Source organism: Alexandromys fortis, unplaced genomic scaffold, assembly GCF_014885135.2.
Source record: "Alexandromys fortis isolate MF-2015 unplaced genomic scaffold, M_Fortis_MF-2015_v1.1 scaffold_134, whole genome shotgun sequence".
Taxonomy (NCBI): Eukaryota; Metazoa; Chordata; class Mammalia; order Rodentia; family Cricetidae; genus Alexandromys; species Alexandromys fortis.
Genome location: NW_026068007.1, coordinates 196,414 through 219,182, shown reverse-complemented (window position 1 = coordinate 219,182; position 22,769 = coordinate 196,414). Strand labels below are relative to the sequence as shown.

At 42.1% G+C, this 22,769-nt stretch overlaps 1 protein-coding gene across 5 annotated transcripts in view; it reads right to left on the bottom strand.

The window, feature by feature from the left end:
* LOC126513311 (utrophin) overlaps positions 1 to 22,769 on the bottom strand; it is a 346,673-nt gene that overhangs the window by 131,880 nt on the left and 192,024 nt on the right. For all 5 annotated transcript variants that reach the window (XM_050161608.1, XM_050161610.1, XM_050161611.1 and 2 more), the window contains one exon: positions 19,346 to 19,502. In XM_050161608.1, coding sequence (XP_050017565.1) covers positions 19,346 to 19,502 — 157 coding nt within the window. The remainder of the gene's footprint in view (positions 1 to 19,345; positions 19,503 to 22,769) is intronic.

Here is a 22,769-nt window from a genome sequence, read left to right as displayed (position 1 = left end):
TCAGCTTACAGCAAATATGGAACCGAAATTTGGGGGTGCTTCTTGGGTCAGGATTAGATTGCTCTTTCTTCTCTACTTACAACTTGTGCTTTTGCTTGTTTTGTTTTATTTTGTTTTTGAGATTGACTTCAAAGCACTCAGCCATACAAACGCTTAATCAAAGAAACTCCATTAGGCAGGTTCCACATTGAATAACAATGTGGTAAGCTACTAAGTAAATCATTAAATCCTTATACACCAGGCCTGAGTCCTGTGAGCTCATGAATAAGCGCAAGTCAATCAGGGTTGTCTTAGGGTGTCTATGCTGGGAAGGGACACCATGACAACAGAAACCCTTATAAAGGAAAACATTTAATTAGGGTGGCTGGCTTACAATTCAGAGGCTGAGTCCATTATCATCACGGGGAGGGGCATGGCAGCTCAAAGGTGGATATAAAACAAGGACTTCTTGAAGTTTGCAGGCAAATGGATGGAAATAGAAAACACTATCCTGAGGGAGGTAAGCCAGACCCAAAAAGAGGAACATGGGATGTACTCACTCATATTTGGTTTCTAGCCATAAATAAAGGACATTGAGCCTATAATTCGGGTTCTTAGAGAAGCTAAATAAGAAGGAGAACCCAAAGAAAAACATATAGGCATCCTCCTGAATATTAACCTTCATCAGGCGATGAAAGGAGACAGAGACAGAGACCCACATTGGAGCACCGGACTGAAATCTCAAGGTCCAAATCAGGAGCAGAAGGAGAGAGAGCACGAGCAAGGAACTCAGGACCGCGAGGGGGGCACCCACACACTGAGACAATGGGGATGTTTTATCGGGAACTCACCAAGGCCAGCTGACCTGGGTCTGAAAAAGCCTGGGTTAAAACAGGTCTCACTGAACATAGTGGACAATGAGGACTACTGAGACCTCAAGAACAATGGCAATGGGTTTTTGATCCTACTGCACGTATTGGCTTTGTGGGAGCCTAGGCAGTTTGGATGCTCACCTTACTAGACCTGGATGGAGGAGGGTGGTCCTTGGACTTCCCACAGGGCAGAGAACCCTGATTGCTCTTTGGGCTGACGAGGGAGGGGGACTTGATTGGGGGAGGGGGAGGGAAAGGGGAGGCGGAGGTGGGGAAGAGACAGAAATCTTTAATAAATTAAAAAAAAAGAGAGAAGGAGCTGAGAGTCCAACTTCTTGCAGGCTACAGACAACTGTCTGTCTCACTGGGAGTAGCTTAAGCAGAGACCTCAAAGCCCACCCAACAGTGAGACACTTCCTCCAAGGCCACACCTACTCCAACAAAGCCACACTTACTAATAATACCATTCCCTTTGGGGGGGCCATTCTCTTTCAAACTACCACAGGAGCTATGCAAAGGAAGATTGGTGCTTAGGGCGCTAGAAAGGAATTTCACAAGCACCTTTTAAATCAATGCTTAAAGGAAGGAAGAAAAAGAGCTAGGTCATTCCTAGCTACTTAAAAGTATGTCTTCATTAACTATATTTTTCCAGTTTTTGAGAGTGAAGGTTCTGGGTTTAGTGAATCATAACAGAAATAACAAAACAAAATAAAACCCTTCCAGAGGGGGCGGGGGAGGGTATCTTACCAGGAGAGATGAGGTGAAACCTCCCATCTCTTAGAAAGTTGGGCACCTTCTGAACTAACAGAGAGGCTAGAAGCTGACACTATAGTCTGCTTTGGCCAAGTACTCCAGAACCAGCCCTTGGGCATAAACAGGATTTCACTTCAGTCTGCCCACGGCACTCTTATTTAAAGCATGCTCATTTCCCATCTCTTTTCCCAACTCTGAGATGATAGCTAAACTCTGCATCTTAGCCCTGAGGTACCTGGCTGTTTCCAGTTCCAATGCACAGCCCCATGCTGGTGGCTCGCAGCCCTCAGCAGCCGGAGGTGCAGGGAAGGCTTGGCAATTCTACTGGAAGGGATGCTTCCAGCATTAAGAACGCGTGCACGGTTTACAAGTTCATAGGTTTGACTTGTAAAGGATCTGCCTCCCCCTAATAGTGTAGACAGATGATGCAGTCCGGCAGACCACCAAGACTTCAGCAGCAACACGGCCAAAGCTAAGCCTGAACTTTTTGTTCTATTCTTTTAAAGGTAATGAAGTGTTAAATTTAGGAATCAATGGTGTCCACACAATTTAGTAAATACAGCAACAGTTGAACCATACACTTAATGGAGATACACTTAATGGGGTAAACTTAATGATATGCAAATACCTTGTTATGAAAGTAGAAACATCAAGAAAAATCCTACAGGTAAAGTTTCTTTTCTAGACTCTCATATATATATGTGTGTGTGTGTGCGTGCGCATGTATGTGTGTTATATATGTGTGTGTATATATGTATATATAAGAGAGAATATATACATATCATATATATGTTTTGCTAGTCTCTCTAATATGTATATATACATATATATCATATGGTATCTATCATATATATGTTAAAATGTGTGTCTATGTGTATGTGAGTGTGTGTAACAGTTTATCTCCAGTGTTAAGCATATTCAGTAATACAACAGATCCTCCCACTATCCCTGGACCCTTCTTCCCTTGCTATCGGACATCCTGAGTAGGTATGCTCTTGTCCCCTGCCTTAACCTACAAAGGAGAATGCAGAACTATATTCCACCACTTGATGACAAGAGCAATTGTGTCAGCTTTGGAGGAAGGCATAATTCATTATTTCAGCAATCTCATACATAGGACAGCAGGAAGGAGACCAGTGGATTGGGAGTGGAAACTTTGACCACGGCTGCTCAAAGGGCATTTCACAGGCCTTGAGGCATGTCCAAGTGGGTGCTGCTTAGAGACTGGTGAGGTTACACCAAGTGAAGAAGGATCAGGGATGTTGCTTTTGTGACAGAGATTTAGATCCTGATCACTGTGTTTGCTGGGAATGATGCCTGGCAAACACTGCCTTCTTTGTGTTGCACTCACCTGGTAGTTTTGCCAACCACAGCTTGGCCACACTCAGGCGGCAACCTGTCACACTGCCTATGACATGTTCCATTGGCACAATCACCACTGACGCTGAAGTTGATTGGTGGTGAAGTGGGGTCAGAACATAAGGATTTAAGAGGGAATAATGTGTCTCTTGCAAGACTGGACTTGTTCTCCCAGAATTGATAAATCCTCATAAGGTCCAATCACTGCCCAGCAGGCTATGTTCCTCTGTCCTGTCCCCTGATGTCACAGGCATCTACTGCCTTCCATCATTGGCATGCATGGAGTGTGAGGGCCTCACTGGAGATGGCTCTGCCTCTAGAACTATGAGATAAACAAACTACTTCTCCTTCTAGATTGTCCAGTCTCTGGTCCTCAGTTATAGCAAAAGTAAATGAACGAATACACCGTTCCATTAAATATGGGGGAAACCCCTTAATGCTCTTCAGGGAAAATCACTATAAAGGGAATGCTCAGCTTACACGTGGTAGACAACACTCAACTGGTACAAGAAAGAAGACAACTCTGAGATAACTCACAATAACTTCGCAAGGAAAGGCAGACACAGGATTTTAAAACCTGCATGATCTAAAATGTTTACTAGAGCCCATTCTGTCAAGAGTCAAGAGCAGTGAAGGACACACATTATTTTCTGTCCATAAAACATTAAAGTCCACTTGGCTGGGTATAATAGTCTCAGCTCTCAAGAGACTGGGGCAGGAACACTGAAAGTTCATGGCTAGCCTGGGCTACAGTGAAAACCTGCCTTGAAGAGGGGAGTTCTACTGTCTCCCAGGCTATGGGGCTAGCAAAGAACAATAGAGTTTTCCATTCAAATAAGAAAGTTAAGACACATATTAATCCCATACTGAATATAAAGAATTGGTTAGACATAGTTACAGATCATGTGACATTTTTAATCTAAAAGGGGGGGGAGAATGGCAGAATGTAATGATGGCCACCAAGCTTTGAGAAACACAAACAGGAGCTGATCTTCCTGAGCAAGGGAAGAACAGGGAAGGCTCTGGTAGCCGCTGCTCTATCCTGGGAGTGCTAGGCAGTGTCAGGAGCCATTTCCCCCAAAAATCATTAAGGGAACCATCACCCTGAGGAGTTTGCAAAGAGTTCCACACCCTAACAATTGTTTTATTGGCAGAGCCTACCCCACACCCAATTATCTGTTAATAGAGAGCTATCTGTTAGCGGAACCCGCCCCACACTCCAATTATCTAGAGAACTAGGAGTGTCAACTTGCGACTTCCTGACCGAGGAGGAGTCATGACCTGACCGATTGTAACCTCCTGGCCAAGGACCTCGATTCCTGCCCATGCCCCTGCCCCCCCAATTCCTCATCCTATATAAGCTGCAACCATGACGCTAATAAATGGAAGCTTCGATAAACCTAGCTTGGCCTCCTTCTTCTCTCACGCCCATATCTTCCAGATAGCGCCTCTCCGGGACCCTGGAATAACTGATCAGCCAGGCAGGTTACAATCCCTAGACTCACTGACCCGCCAGGCGGTCTACAAGGCAGCAGGATGGACTGCTGCTTATCCAACTCTAAACACCTGCAGAGAATCCTCATTGCGGTGTATTGATCGGGGATCATTTCTTGCCACATTCAAGAACTTAGTGGAAAGGCCAGGGATTAGAAGGTGAGGTGGTATAAGAAGTGACAGGTTTAGTGGAGGTCAGCAACTACCACGTGTCAATCACAGTTCCTCATTTTCCTCCAGAGCACAACTCAGTGTGGTATAATGGGCAAGTTGCTGCTAAGCACACAGTGCATTTTGTTATGCTCGGCAGCAAGGACACGTGGAGGCTGCAAATCTCTTCCTAAGAAGGCAGGCTTGAGATGAGCTGGGGGAACCTCTGCTGGTCCCTTCTGTCCTGAACTTGGGACCTGTCAGACTGAGCTGAGACAGGGGCAAGCAGCTTCCATCCATCATGCACCTCCCTCTGTGATACTGACCCCTCACCCCATGCCTGAGATTAGAGCCATGGACTGGACTCTCTCACAGCAGGAACTAAAGTGGACCTTAGTACTTTCTAAGTTGTTTACCTCAAGTATTTTGTTACAGCAGGGAAAACTCACTAGCACCCCAGTTCTCCCATGCAGGTGCAGGAAAAACTGAAGTTGAATGTTTCTTCTAACCTTCAAGTCATCTAGTGAGGAAGAATGTGAGACTTTGTGGTTCTCCAAGAGTAAGCTGAAATATTGAGTACATATAAAACTATGTCGTAAGACATTTAGATTCTTAGAAAGAAGAGAAATAAACTTAGTCCTTTTTTTTAAAAAAAAAATCTAAATCTAACAGCAAAGAAAAGCTATGAAGGCCGTGGGCTGACTAGATCACATCACACATGCTATAAATAGAAACTTTCTCCTCCAGCAAGTTCAACAGACTATAGGCAATTTTCTCCCTGCCGTTTTAGACATGGCTAAATCAAACACAACCCCCAAATTCTCCTCTTCATTATTTTTGAAAGGAAAGGAGCTTGAATAAGACCTGCAGCATCTGAAAACTGCTCCAAAAATCCCCGCACCCACCAAGAAGTATCAAAGTTTGGGTGCGAGCCATGCAAGTCCACCACCCAAGAAGGGAGAGCGCACAGCAAGAAAGAACTTTAGCTCTCATACTTCCTAGAGGGAAGGAATTCGTTTGATCATTTGGGAAACTCAAATTGGCAATCTATAAAGCCAGGACTGTGGTCACATAGTCTGAAACAAGAACTTCACCCTTGTGAATGGAGTGTAAGAAAATGAAGCAGAAAAAAGCAACACATAAAAAGGTGTCCATTGCAACATCATTTATGTCTTTAAAATCTTGAAAACAAACTATCCGATATCTGTAAATTATTTAGATCCATGATGGCAGGGCCACATTAGGAACCATTATATAACACTGAAAAATTACTATGATGATGACCACCAGAGCATTGTGGGGAAAATGAGCATGACAGAAATCAAAAGGTAAAAGACAAAATAAAAAGGACGCATTCCACTAAAACTGAGGGACGTGCATAGAAGGAAGGCGATAACACCACATGAGCACAACTGCTATAGAGCAGGAGCTCTTAGACTGTGGGTCATGACATGTTGGGGGTTGAATGACTCTTTCCCAAGGATCACCAAGACCACTGGAAAACACAGATATTTACATTACAGTTCATAACAGCGGCAAAATTACAGTTATAAAGTAGCAATGAAAATAATTCTATGGCAGGGGTCACTACAGCATGAGAAACTGTATTTTAGGGTCACAGCATCAGAAAGGTGGGAAATCACTGCTATGGGGGAAGATAAGGGCCAGGAGTTTATTTTGTTTTGCTCATATTTATCCATTCCTTGCCATGTGAGGGACTGACAAAAAAACAGTTCTACTACTAAGCACAAACCCAGTCAGCTTTCACTTTTATTTAGAGGCAACATCTCACTCCATGGTCCAAGATATCCTTAACCTCCCTGGCAGGACTTAAATTTGTGATCCCCCCTGCCTCCGCTCCTGAGAAGCTGAGGTTACAGGCTTGAACAACCGAGGCCCAGTTGTTAACTATTTCACAACATCTGTAATGTACTATCTTCATAATTGAAAATTACAACTAAAGGAACACCTAATAGAGCTCATTAATCATTGAAAAGATTAGTATTTTAATGTAAACTTTTAGACTAACTATTTTCTATTTTCATTGAGAAATAAAAATGTATACATCTATCTTACGTAACGCTCTATTTTGAAATAATTAATACACTGATGAATGGCACATCTATTTACAACTCATAACATTTATAATGTAGTCTTTCAACAACTTTCAAGAACATTACTAACTATAGTCAACATTGTTATTAATTATAGTCTCCAGGCTGCACAACAGAAGATATTACTATTGCTAAATAGCATACTATTAACAATTTCATATGTAGGGGCTAGAGAGATGGCTCAGTGGCCAAGAGTGCTTCCTGTTCTTCCAGAGGACCCAGGTTGGCGTAGAAACACTTGCACAGGGTAGCCCATGGCTACCTGTAACTCCAATCTCAGGGCATGAGCCAATCTCCATGGATACCTGCCAGTCTCCACGGCCACCTCTGCTCATGTACACATACCCACAGACAGACACACACACATATATACACACAAACACATAATTAAAAATAAACCTTTAAAATAAAAAGGGAGGATATGTGTATTGGAAGCCAGTGCTTCATTTCTACGGAACTACATACAACCTTTCCACTGTTTTCCTTCAGTGATTCCTCCCAGGCTAGGTTTATTTATAAAATGAGAAATACAAAAATTACTGAATCAGAGAGTCCATGCGCATCGGAGAGCTTAACATATTTAGCTAATTTAAAACGTATCTGATGTTTAGTTGAGTATGTACTCAAGGGAAAAAGGAAACACACCCTTAGGCAATCTGACAGCATTCAGCAAAGAAGGTAAAATAACAAACCATATTCCAGAAGGTGCCTCAGTCTCCAAGATTCGCCAGGCCACTCCCTCACCTCATGTACAGAACTTCCCCACCCCTGAGGTGAACTATTGGGGCCAATATTAAGACAGGGAAGAGAGGGAATATTAAGACTTCTCGAGAGGGAATGGTGTCACACACTTATACTCCCAGCAGCCACACGGTCAGTGCCAACATGGACTGCATGGCAAGAGACTGACACAGAAACACAAGAGTGCTCTTAACTAATACATGTTAAAACATGAGTGTGGGGGCTGGAGAGATGGCTTGGTGGTTAAGAGCACTGGCAGCTCTTCCAAAGGTCATGAGTTCAATTCCCAGCAACCACATGGTGGCTCACAACCATCTGTAATGAGATTTGGCGCCCTCTTCTAGTGTGTGGGCATAATGGAAGCAGAATGTTGTATACACAATAAATAGGTAAATAAATAAATCTTTAAAAAAAAAACATGAGTGTGCTGATGGGCTTTCCTACACTCCAATATTCCACAGAATTACCGCAAAAATTTCTCTAGCTGTTGATGGAAGATACTTGCTAATATTTTTAGGGAAAGTATTATTCTTTGTTAAAAATTCAGGGTTGAGGCTATAACTGAGTTTCTAGAGGACTTGCCTAGCATGGGCAAGGTCCTGGGTTCAATCCCCAGTTCAGCATAATGTAGATGTAAAAGTCCTTGGGAGGTAGAGACAAGAGGATCAGAAGTTCGTGGCCATGTTCAACCTCAGTGCAAGTTTCATCCTAGCCTGGTATACATAAATGAGACATCGTTTTTACATAAGAAACAGTATATACACGCAAAAGTGTTTTTAAAAGGTACAAATGAATAAATAAAAAGTATTGCATTGCATAGACATAAAGAGATTAAAAAGAACACCCGACCCAAAGATATGTTCCCTTAGACGTATTTCACTCAGTTTGCATTCCACAAATTTTTATTGGCTATATGTAAATGTGGGCACAAACAGAATAGAAAATAATCCAGTTGGAAGCTGAAAATGCTAGAACAAAGAAGGAACATAAGAAAGGCTGCCAGGCTGGCTGTTACCCTGGAAGGTGCCGTTCAGCACCTTGACAAGCAAGTAACATTTGTAGACCTCAGGAAAGAGCATTCTAGGACACAGCATGGCTCTGTGATTGAAATCACAGCAAGAGACCAGCATGGCTGAGACCAGGATGCAAGAAGACACAGCGAGAAACCCAATGAGCACAATGTACCAGGGAGGCTCAGGGACTCACAGAGGGTCTTGCGTGCCTTCCTGAGATTATGTCCTTTACTGCAGAGTTTGATTTATTTTAACAGGAGCACAGTGACTGCTGAGCTGGAAACCCCAGAGACAGATGAATGGTAAGAAGTGGCCAATTCAGATTCTGTATCTTGATGACAACCCAAACACATTAAATAAAAAAAGATGGGATTCAACGTGGTTATGATTTTTTTTTAACCTAAGCAACTAAAATCACATTTCTACCAAGTGAGGTGAAGGAGTCTGGGTAGAAATTTTTAGAGACCAGCTCCACAATGCTCGCATCCTGGCCATATAATGCGCAAAGGTTATGGTCCTTGTAGACATGACCCATGAACACATTCATAAATTTGGGAGTGGCCGGCATGCAGATGGAGTCTAAGCCCTGCAGAGACTGAGTACAGAGACAATGGCATGACTTGGCTCCTCGTGTAGCTTTACAAGAGGTTTGAAGATGGAACAGAAAGGGAAAGAGAAGGAGCCGCCATGAGAGAGTGGGGAAATCAGGTGTGGCACTCCAGACAGAGGTCAAGTACAAAGGCAGTGCAGGAGACCGTTAGTGAGTCACCAGGAAAGGCAGGAACCAAATGTAGGTCACAGACCAAGACTCAGCTAACACTAACATACACGACAAGTTACACCGAGGAGCACGTGACTCGGTGTGTGGCACATGACTCAGAGTTACAAGAGACACATAACACAATGTGAGGACCACCACGCATGACTAGAAGAGACAGAAGATTCCTAAAGCAAGTTTTTGAGAATCTTTTATTATTCTTTTAATATTATGGCTTATATCTGTTGAAGCATATACATAAATTTCCTTGATGCAAACAGCTCTAACTATAAAACAGCAAACTCCAGGGCATAATGAAACTGCAGGGCCCCTTATCTAAATATTAGGAATTTCAAGATAACGACAAGGCCTTAATGAAGCATGGGGACCTTTCTAAAGAGCTGGCCCTGGTGGAGGCATATGGGGTACTTGAGTAGCTGACTTGGACACAGGGCATCTGAACTGGGGCAGGGTAGAGGCAGTGTTGGCACAGCAGGCTTCTTTAACCCTTGCTTTCCAAAAGAACTCACTGCTTACTGAAGAATAGAAACACACAAAAAAAATGGTTCAAATATAAAGAGAATCTGCTAGAACATAATTTATTCCCTTTCCCCTCCCAACTTGCTTTCAAAGCTAATTCAGCATGTCTGGATCTAAGCCACTTTGTATGATAGCAAAGAAGGGCAGAGAGTCGTTAAATTTGATAGCACTAATAAAACTACAAGAAAAAAATCTCAGAAAAACGGGCTTATGTTCCATTGGTATGCAGACAAAAAATTCTTTTAATTCTCTTTCATAGTGCACAGTGCCGTAAAAGTTTTGGCTAATGTTCCTAAATGATCAGTTAAATGTATAAATTCATTTTGGTTCCACCCCACTGACATCAAAAATAAAGGCTAAATCGGAATACTAAGTATGAATGCTAAAAGCAAGACAAGACTCTCCAACTTTGCACAGTAATAAACCAGTTGAACACAGACAGACAGGCATGCAGGCATGTGTGCATACCTGCACACGCGTGTTCACGCGTGCGCGCACACACACACATCTGCATCCCTCTAATTCAGCGAATCCATTAGCACTGTCTCCATCAGACAACATGATAGGTGCTAATATTCAATTTCCTTCTCTTTGAGCTTTGCTCTCAGTAGCTGGCTAAACTCTTGGAGAAACACAACCACTAACTTGCAGGGTTTTCGCTGCATAATTTGAATAACCCCCTTTAGGAACTTATTTCCTGAACTCTCACAAAGCCTTTCCTTATCAGCTAGAGCACAAAGTCTCCATGCATCTATGCTTCCTGACTGTGTGTCCATGTCCTTACTATGGGGCTTTTGACAGTGGCAGTCGTTACTTCTGATAGCATTCCTGCTATCAGGCAATGAGTCCTGCGAAAATAAGGACACTCTAGTGGCTGATGCATGCTTAGTACCTACACCATCAGGAGCAACATGAAGCAAAAAGAAGTGAAGTGCTAGATAAAGTAAACCATCACCCAACAACCTGGATCTGAGAAGAGGTTCACCAGGAAGAGACTGGTTGGTTTCATACAGGGCCAATTCTTGCCCAAGTATGATTGTACTCTTTAGTTCAGTGGTTCTCAACCTTCCTAAAGCTGCAACGCTTTAATACATTTCCTCATGTTATGGTGATCCTGAACCATAAAATTATTTTCGTTGCTATCATAACTCTATTTTTGCTGCTGTTATGAATTTGCAATGTAAATATCTGAAATGCAGGATATCTGACATGCGGCCCCTGAGAACTGCTTTATTTCATCACCACACTGATAACTATTAAACTTCCTCATGTCCCCCTAAACATAGATCCTGTGAGCTCAAGCTCTTGGGAAAGAGGCTTCATCTATGCTCCCAAACATAGAAGGCAGGCCCACATATAGCCAATAGAATGGATAACAGCTAACAGGGAAAAAAGGCTCCCTTAGAAAACTGCTGATTCAGGCTGCACATTGGTGACTGCTCTAACAGACAGGGGCTGTGTGCTGTGTGTTTCTGAAAAGGAAAGCAACACAGTTGCAATGGTCAGAGGGGGCATTTAGAATTTTTTCTTTTAATTTTAGAAATCGGAGCTGAAGAGTTAGCTCAGTTTGGAAAGTGCTAGCAATGGCCTTGCACACAAGAGGACCTGAGTTTGAACTCCAGAATCTGCTTTTTAAAAGCTAGACACAGCAGGACATCTGCTTGTAGTCTCAGCACACAGGAGGGAGGGGAGAAAAGGAGAGAGGAAGGAGGAAAGAAGGAAAGAAAGACAGACATTTCTAAGGACTGACATACAAGGTTGTCTGGTCTTCACTTGGATGTACACACAGTTGAGCGTATATATGCTTAGGAGATGAACTCAACTCATTCGATAAAAGACCAGTTTGCTACCATAGAAAAACCTCATAAAACAGAGCAAGACCTCAACATTACAGGTTTATAGGCAATCTCAGATAAATAGGAAAACCACATCCTAAACACATGCAAATACACCAAGGGCCAAAATAACAATGAAGTATTGACATACTTTTAATTTGTTGGCTTTTGAGAAAGGGTTTCACTGTGTAACCTTGGCCAGCCTGGAAGTCACAATATAAACCAGGCTGACCTCAAATTCACAGAGATCTACTTGCCTCTGGCTCCTGAGTGCTGGGATTAAGCATGTGCCACCACACCTGGTAGAGGCTTAAAGACCATATTAGAATCTATTACTTTAATGAGTAAATTTTTGTATGTATGTTGGCAATTTGGTTTAAGACCCAAATGTCCTGATTCTTACATAATGAGGTCTGGATATAAGAAATTAAACTGAGTTAGGCAAAGGGCAAAGTTACCCTGAGGGGAAGGACACACACCAAGAAATTATACCTGAATCGTGCAATTTAATCATTCTTGGTGATTTGCTCTTATAAAACCAACAGGCATTTTATTGGGAAAAGTGAGTTAGGACCCTGATAATTGCCTTTGCATAACTCAATATTTACATTGCTGTGAAAATAAAGCGCAAAATGGATATTATAAACTGCATCTGCAACAGTAGGCATATTTAGGGCAGCTGATTGAAGTTCATGGCATTGCATATTAATGCCATATACACTGTAGGTGCTTTACAAGAAATTGCTGACTGGATGACGTGTTCGTGATAGTGAGGTTGCATATAAAACATCTGCTTTTCTGCAAACTCAAAAAAATGAATAACGGACGTCATTGATGGGGATGTTCAGCCATCTTCATTCATTTTGCAAGGCACTAAAACAGTTGTATAGTAATTACTTAAATATTTAAAGGAATTAAATATATAGTTACATGTGAAAAAAGCATGATTTTGTTGTCTGCCCAATCTGTAAAGATTGGACGGTGACTCTTAAATAATTCAACAAATTGATACTACATAGAAAGTGGCTGGGGTATATGTGTGTGTTTTCAAAACTGTTGGGCTGTGTGAGATAGTAAATAATAGGTATTAATGGAGATTTATTTCCCTGAAACAGTTCATTTACCCTACACAGAATTAGACAGGAGTGAGCTAAACCATCAACACAGACTGTGCTGGTTAGTTTTAAGTATCAATTTGACACAGTAAAAAATCCGTGTGGAAAGCATTTCAATGAGGGATTGCCTATATTAGGTCAACTTGTGGGAGTCTCTCTACAACACTGTCTTGATTACATTAAGAAGACCACCCTAAAGTGGGTAGCATCATTCCCTTGGCTTGGGTTTCGAACCACTTAACAGTAAAGAAAGAGAGACGAGCAGTAAGCATGCTTGTATTAACTCATCTCTCTCTGATGCAGTCTTTCAAGTTCCTTGACATCCCATCCCTGAAATGATGGCCTGGAACCTGGAATTGTGATCTAAATTAAACCCTTTCTTCCTCCAAGTTACTTTTTATCAGGGCATCGTATCACAGCGAGAGAAACAGAAGCAATGCACAGGCTCAGAGCAATCACAAGAGAAAGCACCAGCTTTCACGTACTTCAAGTATGCTAGATCACGGAACCTCAACCTATTGCACTTTTAATTAGATGCCTGTAGCCTACTTGAAGGTGTGTTTTATTAACAATAGTGATATTGGGCTTGAATTTTATGTTAGAAAAATCTAAAAGAGATTTAAAATAACATTATTTCACTATGTTAAAAAACATTTCTGTGAAAAATTGTTTAACCATTCCATGTTCTGCATGAAGTTGCATTGCATTGCTAAAAAACAAAGATGGTTCCAGATCCTTCAGAAGAACCTGGACCCATGAACCCAGTCTGTGTGTGATGTAACAAAGCGCAAAGATGGAAGGTGAGGGGAACAAAGGGTGGTGGGCAGACAGCAGTGACCAACGTGAATGTGTGTTTCATAGTTCTGCCATAATCCTTCTCTGAACACTCTCATTATACAGAGCATGGGAACACCCAGGCTGTCCCTTCCACAACACTTCCATGTGGACAGAGGCTGCGACCGGTCTCTGTGCTGGTGTCTTAGGTACAAGCATGCAGAAGGGATATGATGAGTATCGGTTGGAAGTGAAAGGGAAAAGCAGAAGCAGCCATTCAGATTTCATTGAGCCGTGCTGTACTTCCATTTTTCTCTATGCAGTGAACATGTCCTAGGGCCCTTGAGGTTCTAACAGCTGACAAGTCGAAGCTACATGTACACACACAGTAAGTAAAGATTTCCTTTGATAAAAAAAAATGAGAACACAGAGAAAAGGGACAGAGAGAGAGAGAGAGAGAGAGAGAGAGAGAGAGAGAGAGAGAGAGAAGAGAGAAGGCTGCTTGGCAAAAAACCTGGAAAAGACTCACTTTAGGAAGTCACTTGACTCTGCTGTAGCTCAGCTGTACGGAGACTTTTCAAATGATTACAGACGGTTGTGTTCCGTAAGATGTACAGAGAGGTATTAAGGCTTGAATAGAATGTGCATCGTCCTCCATAGAATCATGTGCTTGGATACTGGGTCATCAGCTGATGGCGCCCTTTAGGAGAATGTCTAGAAGCTTTGGGACATGCAACCCAGAGGCAGAAATTGGAGCATTCTAGGACAGTTCTACTTCAGACCCAAGCTCCTGTTAATAGACGTGGAAACTTAAATGGAGGAACCGCCTCCATCAGACTGTTATGTGGCCATACCTGTGGGGGATTTTATTAATTGCTACCTGATGTAAGAGGACTCCATCTGCTGCCCATCCTTGGCAGGTAGGCCCGGGTTGTACAATGGAGGTAGCTGAGCAAGCCAGAGGAAGCCAGCCAGTAAGTAGCATGCTTCCTTGGTCTCTGCTTCAGTGCCTGCCTCCAGGGTCCTGCCTTGAGTTCTTGCTCTGGCTTGCCATGGTGGATGGTAGACTGTAATCTGTAAGCCTCTTCGTACCCAAGTTGCTTTGGGTCCGTGTCTTATCATGGCAACTGAGAAGGGATCTGGGACAACCTGTTTATTCATCTGCTGAGATAGAAGCAAGCTGCTTAAGCTACCACTGCCATGGGCAGGAACCGCTACTTCCATTCTGAATATCACCATACCTTCCCTGCCGTGAAACTGAGCAGCGATACAAATCCTTCCCCTGATGAGTCACAGTCAAGAAAATGACTAGACAACAAGTACCATATTCCTTTAAATTGTGCCGTAAATAATGCATAATGATTATGCTCGAATTCTAATCACGTGCACTCATATAAATGTAAATTAATATTAATCATACCCCTCTGCGCCATATGTATAATTACATCATTTTAATAATTACTCTTGGTTGTTGGGAAAGAAAGCAGCTTTTGACAGAACACATGTAATTGAGTAAAATGATATACTGCCCGATGCACGTCGCGTTTTTAAAAACTCTTGTCATTCCATTCGGAATCATTCTGCAGAGGAGGTAGGAGTACTCACATGGTTTGAGTGTTTGTGTTCCTCTAAAACCAGCGTGTCGAGATCCTAATTCAAAGCTATAGTAGCAGGAGACATCGTCTTTGAGAGGTGAGTAGATCATGAGGGAGGAAGCTTCAAGCGTGGCATTCAGCCTCTTATGAAGAAGCTCTTTCCACCATGTAAGGATGGAGATAAATACTCTCTGAACCAGATGTCGGTCCCCACCAGTCATCAAATCCCCTATGCTCATCCCATCGGTGTGGAGAGTACAGACTGCGTAAAGTCAGCTAACGTTTTCAGAGTCACCCAGGATGGCAGTGCCAAAGCCAGTTCTGAAGGGAACATATTCGCCTTTCAGCTCAAGGTGCTTTCTCTACCATCACCCCAGAAACAGTGTCTGCTCATAGCTCTCACCCACACTACCACACATATAAACAGCCAGCTGCTACCCCTTAACCCAACCCAGTGTACCCTGAACCCCATGTCAACACAGAGGCCCAGGAAGCTACCCAACACACTGCTATCCTCACATCAAGGAGGAATCAACGCACCTCTAATTTTCACCCCCATTTACAATGCATAGCAAATGGCGCAACCTAAAGAGAAAACATGGAAGAATCAGACTTTTAGCCTTAATTTCCTCTCTTAAGTTTTTCCTTTGTGTATAATTCACAAAGCTTGAGGTGATATCAGTTGATAGACCACACTTTCTACCTCTGCTCTTTTCAAATCTACACATCCTTTCCCTCCTACACCTGCCCACTCCCCAGCTTGGTGCTAGGGGATTGAACCAGGAGCCTCATGAATACTAGGTGAGAACTCTACCACTGAGCAACATCTTCAGCCCTCTTTCTTCTTCTACTCAGCCCATGATCTTGCTTTTCATTTCATTAGCAACCTCTTCATGTTTCCAAGTCCAGCAAACGACTCCCATCCATGCCTATATAGTTAATGTATTTTGCTATTACAATGGCTCAACTCCCTGACTTCCCCGGTAGTTCAATGGGCCCTATCTGGTCATTTCTCCCGCAGCCCTTCTCTACAACATCCTTGATTTTTCTCTGCTCTCCAGAGTCATTTCCATCAATGAAGAGAAGTAGGCTCTGTGTTTATAAAACTATTATAGGATCGCACAGTCCTCCGGCACCCGCTCCTTTAGACTCTGTCCTTCCTTGTACAGTCTTCCCAAATACATTTCTGTAGTTGTTTATATTCTCTCTAGATTCTCCTCTAATCATGCTTCAATTCCATCACGTCCCTAAACTCCCTCCTGCTCGAGGCAACAAGAGAGCCTTCAGGGTGTCTGACATTCTGTCCTCTTCCTAATCTCTCAGCAGTATTATGTCCTTGTATCCACAATGCCCTCAGTACAGTACTTTGCTTGGTGTCCTAGATTCTGTTCTCCCTGGGTTCTTCTGTGCTCCATCTCAATCTCAACTCCTTGACCTGTAAAATTTGGGTTGCTCGCTGCCCACTTTTTACACTCCAGTTTTTCTCTCTGTGATCTCTTCCTAGGAGGCTTCATCCAATCCTGGCCTGATCTTTGCATTACAATTTTTTTTTTCTCTAGCTCTGACCTTTCCCCTAACTTCAAGTTTGCATACCCAATGTTCTACTGAGCATGGACAGCAGCTAAGGTCTTGATGTTCCTGCCCCGGCTGCTCCTTCAATCATTTTTCCCATTGTCTAAATGATACTTCTGCTTTCCTTCTCCTTCGTCCAAACACTTTGGCCCCAAGACATGCCTGAGTCTTTTCCTTTCAATTCCTACATTCCAGGACACCACCAATTCTGTTTTTTTTCTCTTTCTAAATGTATTTAGAAACCAACTACTCTTCATTCCTTTTACTCTTATGACATCTCAGTCAAGAACTGGGTTTTCAGTTATTTGTTCATTTTTTCTGATTTATTAATTTTTATTTTATTTTTATTTTATATGTGTAACATGCACACCTGGTGTCTGTGGAGGACAGACGGAATTGGATTCCCTGAAACTGGAGCTAAGTTATGGATGGTTGTGAGCATCCATGTGTGTGATAATAACCAAGCCTGAGTGAGCAAGTGCTCTCAACCACTGGGCAATCTTTCCAGCATCTTCATGTATTCGTTTTCGTGGTTCTAGGGGATGAATCAGGAGCCTTGCACGTGATGGAAACATTCCACTACTGAGTGACACTCCCAGCCACAAGAACTTGGTTGTTACTCAGCACTGACTCATCAGTGACGGGAATAGTACCCAGTGTGTATCTGTCACTCATAAACACTTCCAGAGGGATGGAACTGACATTGTTACCAGCTTCACTGTCAGCATTATCTTGATCATGTCAGTGCCTGGGGCTAAAGAGTTAAGGCAGAGTAATCCATGAAGTTCTATAAGACAGAGTGCAATGGGCTCTAAAGCTAGGCAACACCACCAAGAGTCACAGGCAAGAGAACAGGATTGGGTGGGAGGGCTCACTGTTGGGCCACGGCCAAGGTTCTGTGAGGATAATAACTTCCTATCTAAGAACTGAGTTATAGTCAAAACTAGCAAGACACGGTCACAAGCAAGAGTTACTGCACACACAGAGCACTAAGTATTGTTAGAGAAGCGTGGTGTGACTTGATTTCCTTACCAACACCTGAACCGCAGAAAGGGAATCATCACGACACAGAAGAAAGCTGGGACAAAACAAGGAGAGTCGAACATGGTAGTGCACACCTTTAATCCCAGGACTCAGGAGGCAGAGGCAGGAGGATCTCTATGAGTTTGGGGATGGCCTGGTCTACAGAGCGAGTTCCAGGACTTCAGAGAGATTTTATCTCAAGCAAACAACTAAAAGGGGGGGGGGCTCTGATTTTTATAGAGCTACTAATTTAAACTCCACTATTGTTGTTGCTCAATAGACATCTGTCTTTCTATTTCAGAGTTATCTCCCCAGCGTGTTCTCTCTTCACTGAAATAGTAATTTTATTCACTTAGCACAAGGGTCAGAATGAAATAAAATTCAAGGTCCTATCAATGTGTTAGAACATCTTATTAAATAGATGGTATCTTGCACCAGGAAGGCATATATTAGTATTCATTTGTTATGGGAACAGGCACACAATGTTGTATTAAAATGTACAGACTTTGAATGGGAATTCATACTGCATATGAGTAGGGGAACTACAACAGAACTGAACGATATGCCATATATGAGAAAATAATATAAAAGTATATAAATAAATTAACAGAACTTGGTCTAGGTGAAGATGTTTAAACATATAAGGGCTGAGGGAAATGTCAGATGACACTTCAGGATTAATAGTACATTCATCAAAATAAAAGCACAAGCGTGCATAGAGATGGATGTCTGTCCAGAAGAAAAAAATCTAATTTAAAGAGAGACGGACATTTAGGGAACTAAAACATAAGATGATTTTTATTTCACACTGCGGTCTTCATTTGATACAGGACTGAAACCTGCCCTACAGTTTTTCTCTACTTTTATTTCCATTAACAAGATGAAAATAAGACTGGGCAAACTGGGCGAGTGCTCTACCGTGAAGCTAAATTCTTAGAACTACTTTGTAATTTTATGTATGTATTTAATCATTTACTTGAGATGGGGGTCTCAGTATGTCACCTTTGCTGGCCTCAGACTCACAGTGGCCCACCGGTTTCTGCCTTCTGAGAGTTGGAAACACAGGCATCCCACCAGACCGCTCTACATTCTTTCTGACGGCATGACTTTGGCACTTAGAGTTAAGTCACAGTCAGGTGCAGTATCAAGCACTTCCCTGCAATTCCAGCACTTGGAGGCTGAAACTGAAGGATCAATACAGGGTCCAGATTACCTTAGGTTACTTGGTGAGTCTGAGGCCAGACTGGGCTACAAAGCAAGACCCTGTCTTTAAAATGCATGGATGGATGGATGCATGCATGCATACATACATGAAAATAAAGGATAATTTGTAGTTTAAAGTTTTTTCTAATATACTGATATCCAAAGAAATTTATTAGATGGATAAGGTTCGTGATGAACTAAAAACAATATTCTGCTTTGGACAGCTGCACTATGAAAATTTTCAGTTAAATATGAACAAACCATGAAACATGAAAGAAATGGAAGCAAAGAATATAATTAAATAAAATGCCAAAATATCGACAAGCAAAAGACAAAGAGGGTTGGAAAGCTGTGGTAATTAGTTTATACTTTCCTTTTCTCTAGGATTTCATTCTATTTGCTTACCAAGATTGAACTTAGAATAAATAAGAAGACTGTGAGAGACAGGCCCCTTACCTTGCAGTGGTCATACTGGAGCTGCAAGGCGGGAACGTCCCCTCCAATGGGCATCTGTTTCTTCAGCTCTTCATCTTTCATATTGAGCCATTTGATCAGTTCCTCGAGAGATGCCAGCAACCTGTTCCACTTCTCGGCACTGGCCTCCAAATGGGCCCTGTTGACAGACAAGGACGGCCACGTGAGGAAGTGCCAGCTGCCAGTTACAATGAAAAAACACACTCCTGTGGCCTAACCATCCGGTGTGATCAAACAATTCTCACTTCCAAAGAAAGGCAGACTGACTCTTGGCACAGGGAACATGCCCTGTGAGAAACAGTCATATCAACAAAGCTATACTATCTACGCCGTCCGTGTCTGTGACACATTAAATTACAAGCCAGGTTCTGATAGTTCCCAATATAAAGATTCAAAAATCTTTTCTCATTTCATCTAAATATATAATGAGAGGAAGGAGACAAATGGAACACACATAAAGCATTTGGAGCCTGTTTGGTGATTCATGTCTTTAAATCCAGCACTCAGGAGACAGGCAAAAAGATTTCGGCAAATTCAAGACCAGTCTGGTTGACACAGATAATGTAATCTAGGCAAGCCAGGGATAAACTGTGAGGCCTTGTTTCAAAAAGGGGGAAAAAAAGGAAGAAAGGAAGAAAAATGGAAAAAGATAAAAAGACAGATCCTTACTACATTTTATGATTAAAAGAATATTTGCTTAAACCTTTTTTTAAAGTTTATTTATTTTTATCTCTAAATGGAAAAAAAAAGGACTTTTTCTTTGAGGAAAAGGGGATCATTAGCTCTAAGTTTTTCTTATAATCAAGTAAATGTTTAGAAGGAAGATATTAGAAATACTTCCAATTTCTAATTGTTGGAATTTCTAATTGCAAACTGTTGAAAGCAGTGAGTGACTTGTGAAGAACTGAAAGAAAATGCCCCCCAAAGAGAGTGGCACTATTAGGAGGTGTGGTTTTGTTGGAGTAAGTATGGTCTTGTAGGTGGAAGTGTCATTATGGGAACAGGCTTTGAGGTCTCCTCTGCTCAAACTATGCTCAGTGTGGTAGACAGTTCACTTCCTGTTGCCTGCAGATCAAGATCTAGAACTCTCAGATCCTTCTCCAGCACAATGTCTGCCTGTATGCAGCCATGTCCCGCCATGATGATAATGGACTAAACCTCTGAACTGTAAGCGTCTCCAGTGAAATGTTTTCCTTTATTAGCGTTACCATGGTCCTGGTGTCTCTTCACAGCAATAGAAACCCTAACTAAGACATCATTATTTAGCCAGGGCACTGCTTGGCTTTAGGTTGACTATAATACTATGCCAAATGGCCATGTGAACAAAGAATAAGTAGGCAAAAGTCACTGACCACAGTATTTTAAGGACTTATTCATGTACTTATGTATATATGCACGTATACACACATGCATGTACTTATGTGTATGTGTTAAGAATTAATCTGGGGACCTTGTACATGCTAGGTATTCTGTTACATATGTGCATATACATTCTGACTTAATGGTGACATCTTGTTTTATTAATTATTTCCCTTTTGAACACAGCCATCAATTTATAACCAAGGATGATTTTAGGAAATATTTGGTTTCAGTTCTAGTAGACTGAAATCCTTGGAGGACATCAGTATTAATCAGAGAACAAATTATTCCTTGTTCTTGTTAAGCCCCTGGAAGAGCCCACCTATGTAGCCCGGAACCCATAGAAGGGACAGCTTTAAAAACATGGACTATTTAGAGCAGCGGTACTCAGCCTTCCTAATGCTGTGACCTTACCATAAAGTTCCTCATCTTGTGTTATCCCCCAAGCATAAAATTATTTGTGTTGTTACTTCATAACTGCAATTTTGCTGCAGTTATGAACCATAATGTAAATACCTGTGTTTTCCAAAAGTCTTACGTGATCCCTAAGAAAGAGTCATTCAATGTCCCCCTCCCCGCCAGGGTCATGACCCATATGTTGAGAACTGCTGATTTAGAGAAATTCCAGTCATCCAAGGAGTTGAACTTCTCAGGACTGCTGAACCCAGGTGGAGAGCCATGAATGTGGACTCAGTGCTAAGCTGGGGAGATGAACTACCTAGCCTGTCTGTGATCAAGCTGGTTGAGAGGGTCAAGGTTGATGGAGAATTACATAGGCTCACTACACATCTTCCAATAACAATGACTTACAAAGGTGGAATACATGTATATCTGACTTATGTGGGGAGCTCCAGCTCCCATTTAGACTCCACATCCACTCAGCTCCAGTCCATTCAGACTCATGTCCTCTAAGACTGCTTTTACCATGATGTTGGCATTAGGATCCCTACCTCCATAAATCTGATCCTTTACCAAGGGCATGGAAGCAACCCAACAAGCTCATGCACTATGGTCACCTAGACCTTTCAAGGATTTCCTGTGCATATGTGAATCACTTGAGCCTCTGTCTCAAAGCTAACTGTTTTGTAATAGGTAACACAGCAAGTATGACCTCATTGCTCAGAGTTAGATGCCATTTCCAGCATGGGACATTCGCTGATATCTTGAATCTTGGTTAAAAGTTAATCTAGCTTGTCTCTAGTTCACAATATGATAACCAGAGTCTACCATCCAAATATCCCTGGCCAGGGGAAAAGCTGGTGCTCCAGGTTTGCTTTAAAATACCATGAGCCCGCATTCATGTAGTTCCTGCAAAGGCCAATTTTCCTTCAATCTATTCACAGCTGCATTGCCACCTGGCTAATAAAACCAACCACTCAAAGTTGAACATTCGATGTCCCATTCCAAAAGGTTAGCTATAATATACTGAAACATTTTTCAGTCATAAAGATGTGCAAAGCATTCTATAATTATTTCAAAACCGTATAGCTTAAATTTCATTTTCGTTTAGCTAGTTTAGTCTGGTGATGGATGGATGGAGGGAGTGCTTGCCATACAAGCATGAAAACTGGTCTTTGGATCCCCACAATCCACACCGAAAAAGCCAGATAGTCGCGGTGGTTACCTCTATTACCAGCGAGGGGGTGGGTGGGGGAGTGGGCAAAGACAGCTAGCTACAGTAGCTGAAATCCATAAGCTCTGAGTTCAGCTGTAGACCCTGACTCGGTTAATAAAGTAGAGAACAACAGTGGAAGACACCTGACTTCTGGCCTCCTCCGTACTTACACACATATGCATGCACCCCACCACCACACACACATACACACAACCCACACACATACAAGAAAATTTTTCTTTTCTTTCTTTTACTCTTCTTTCTATTTCTTCCACAGATGCTAGGATTGATCTAACTTGATAAAACTGTGTTTTGACAAGATCCTGATTCTCCCTGAGTTCCACCTTTTCTTCATAGCTTTTAATTTTGGGGGTGGGGGTGGGAATTTCCTGATAAACAACAATTTTTTTTTGTTTTGTTTTGTTTTTTTTT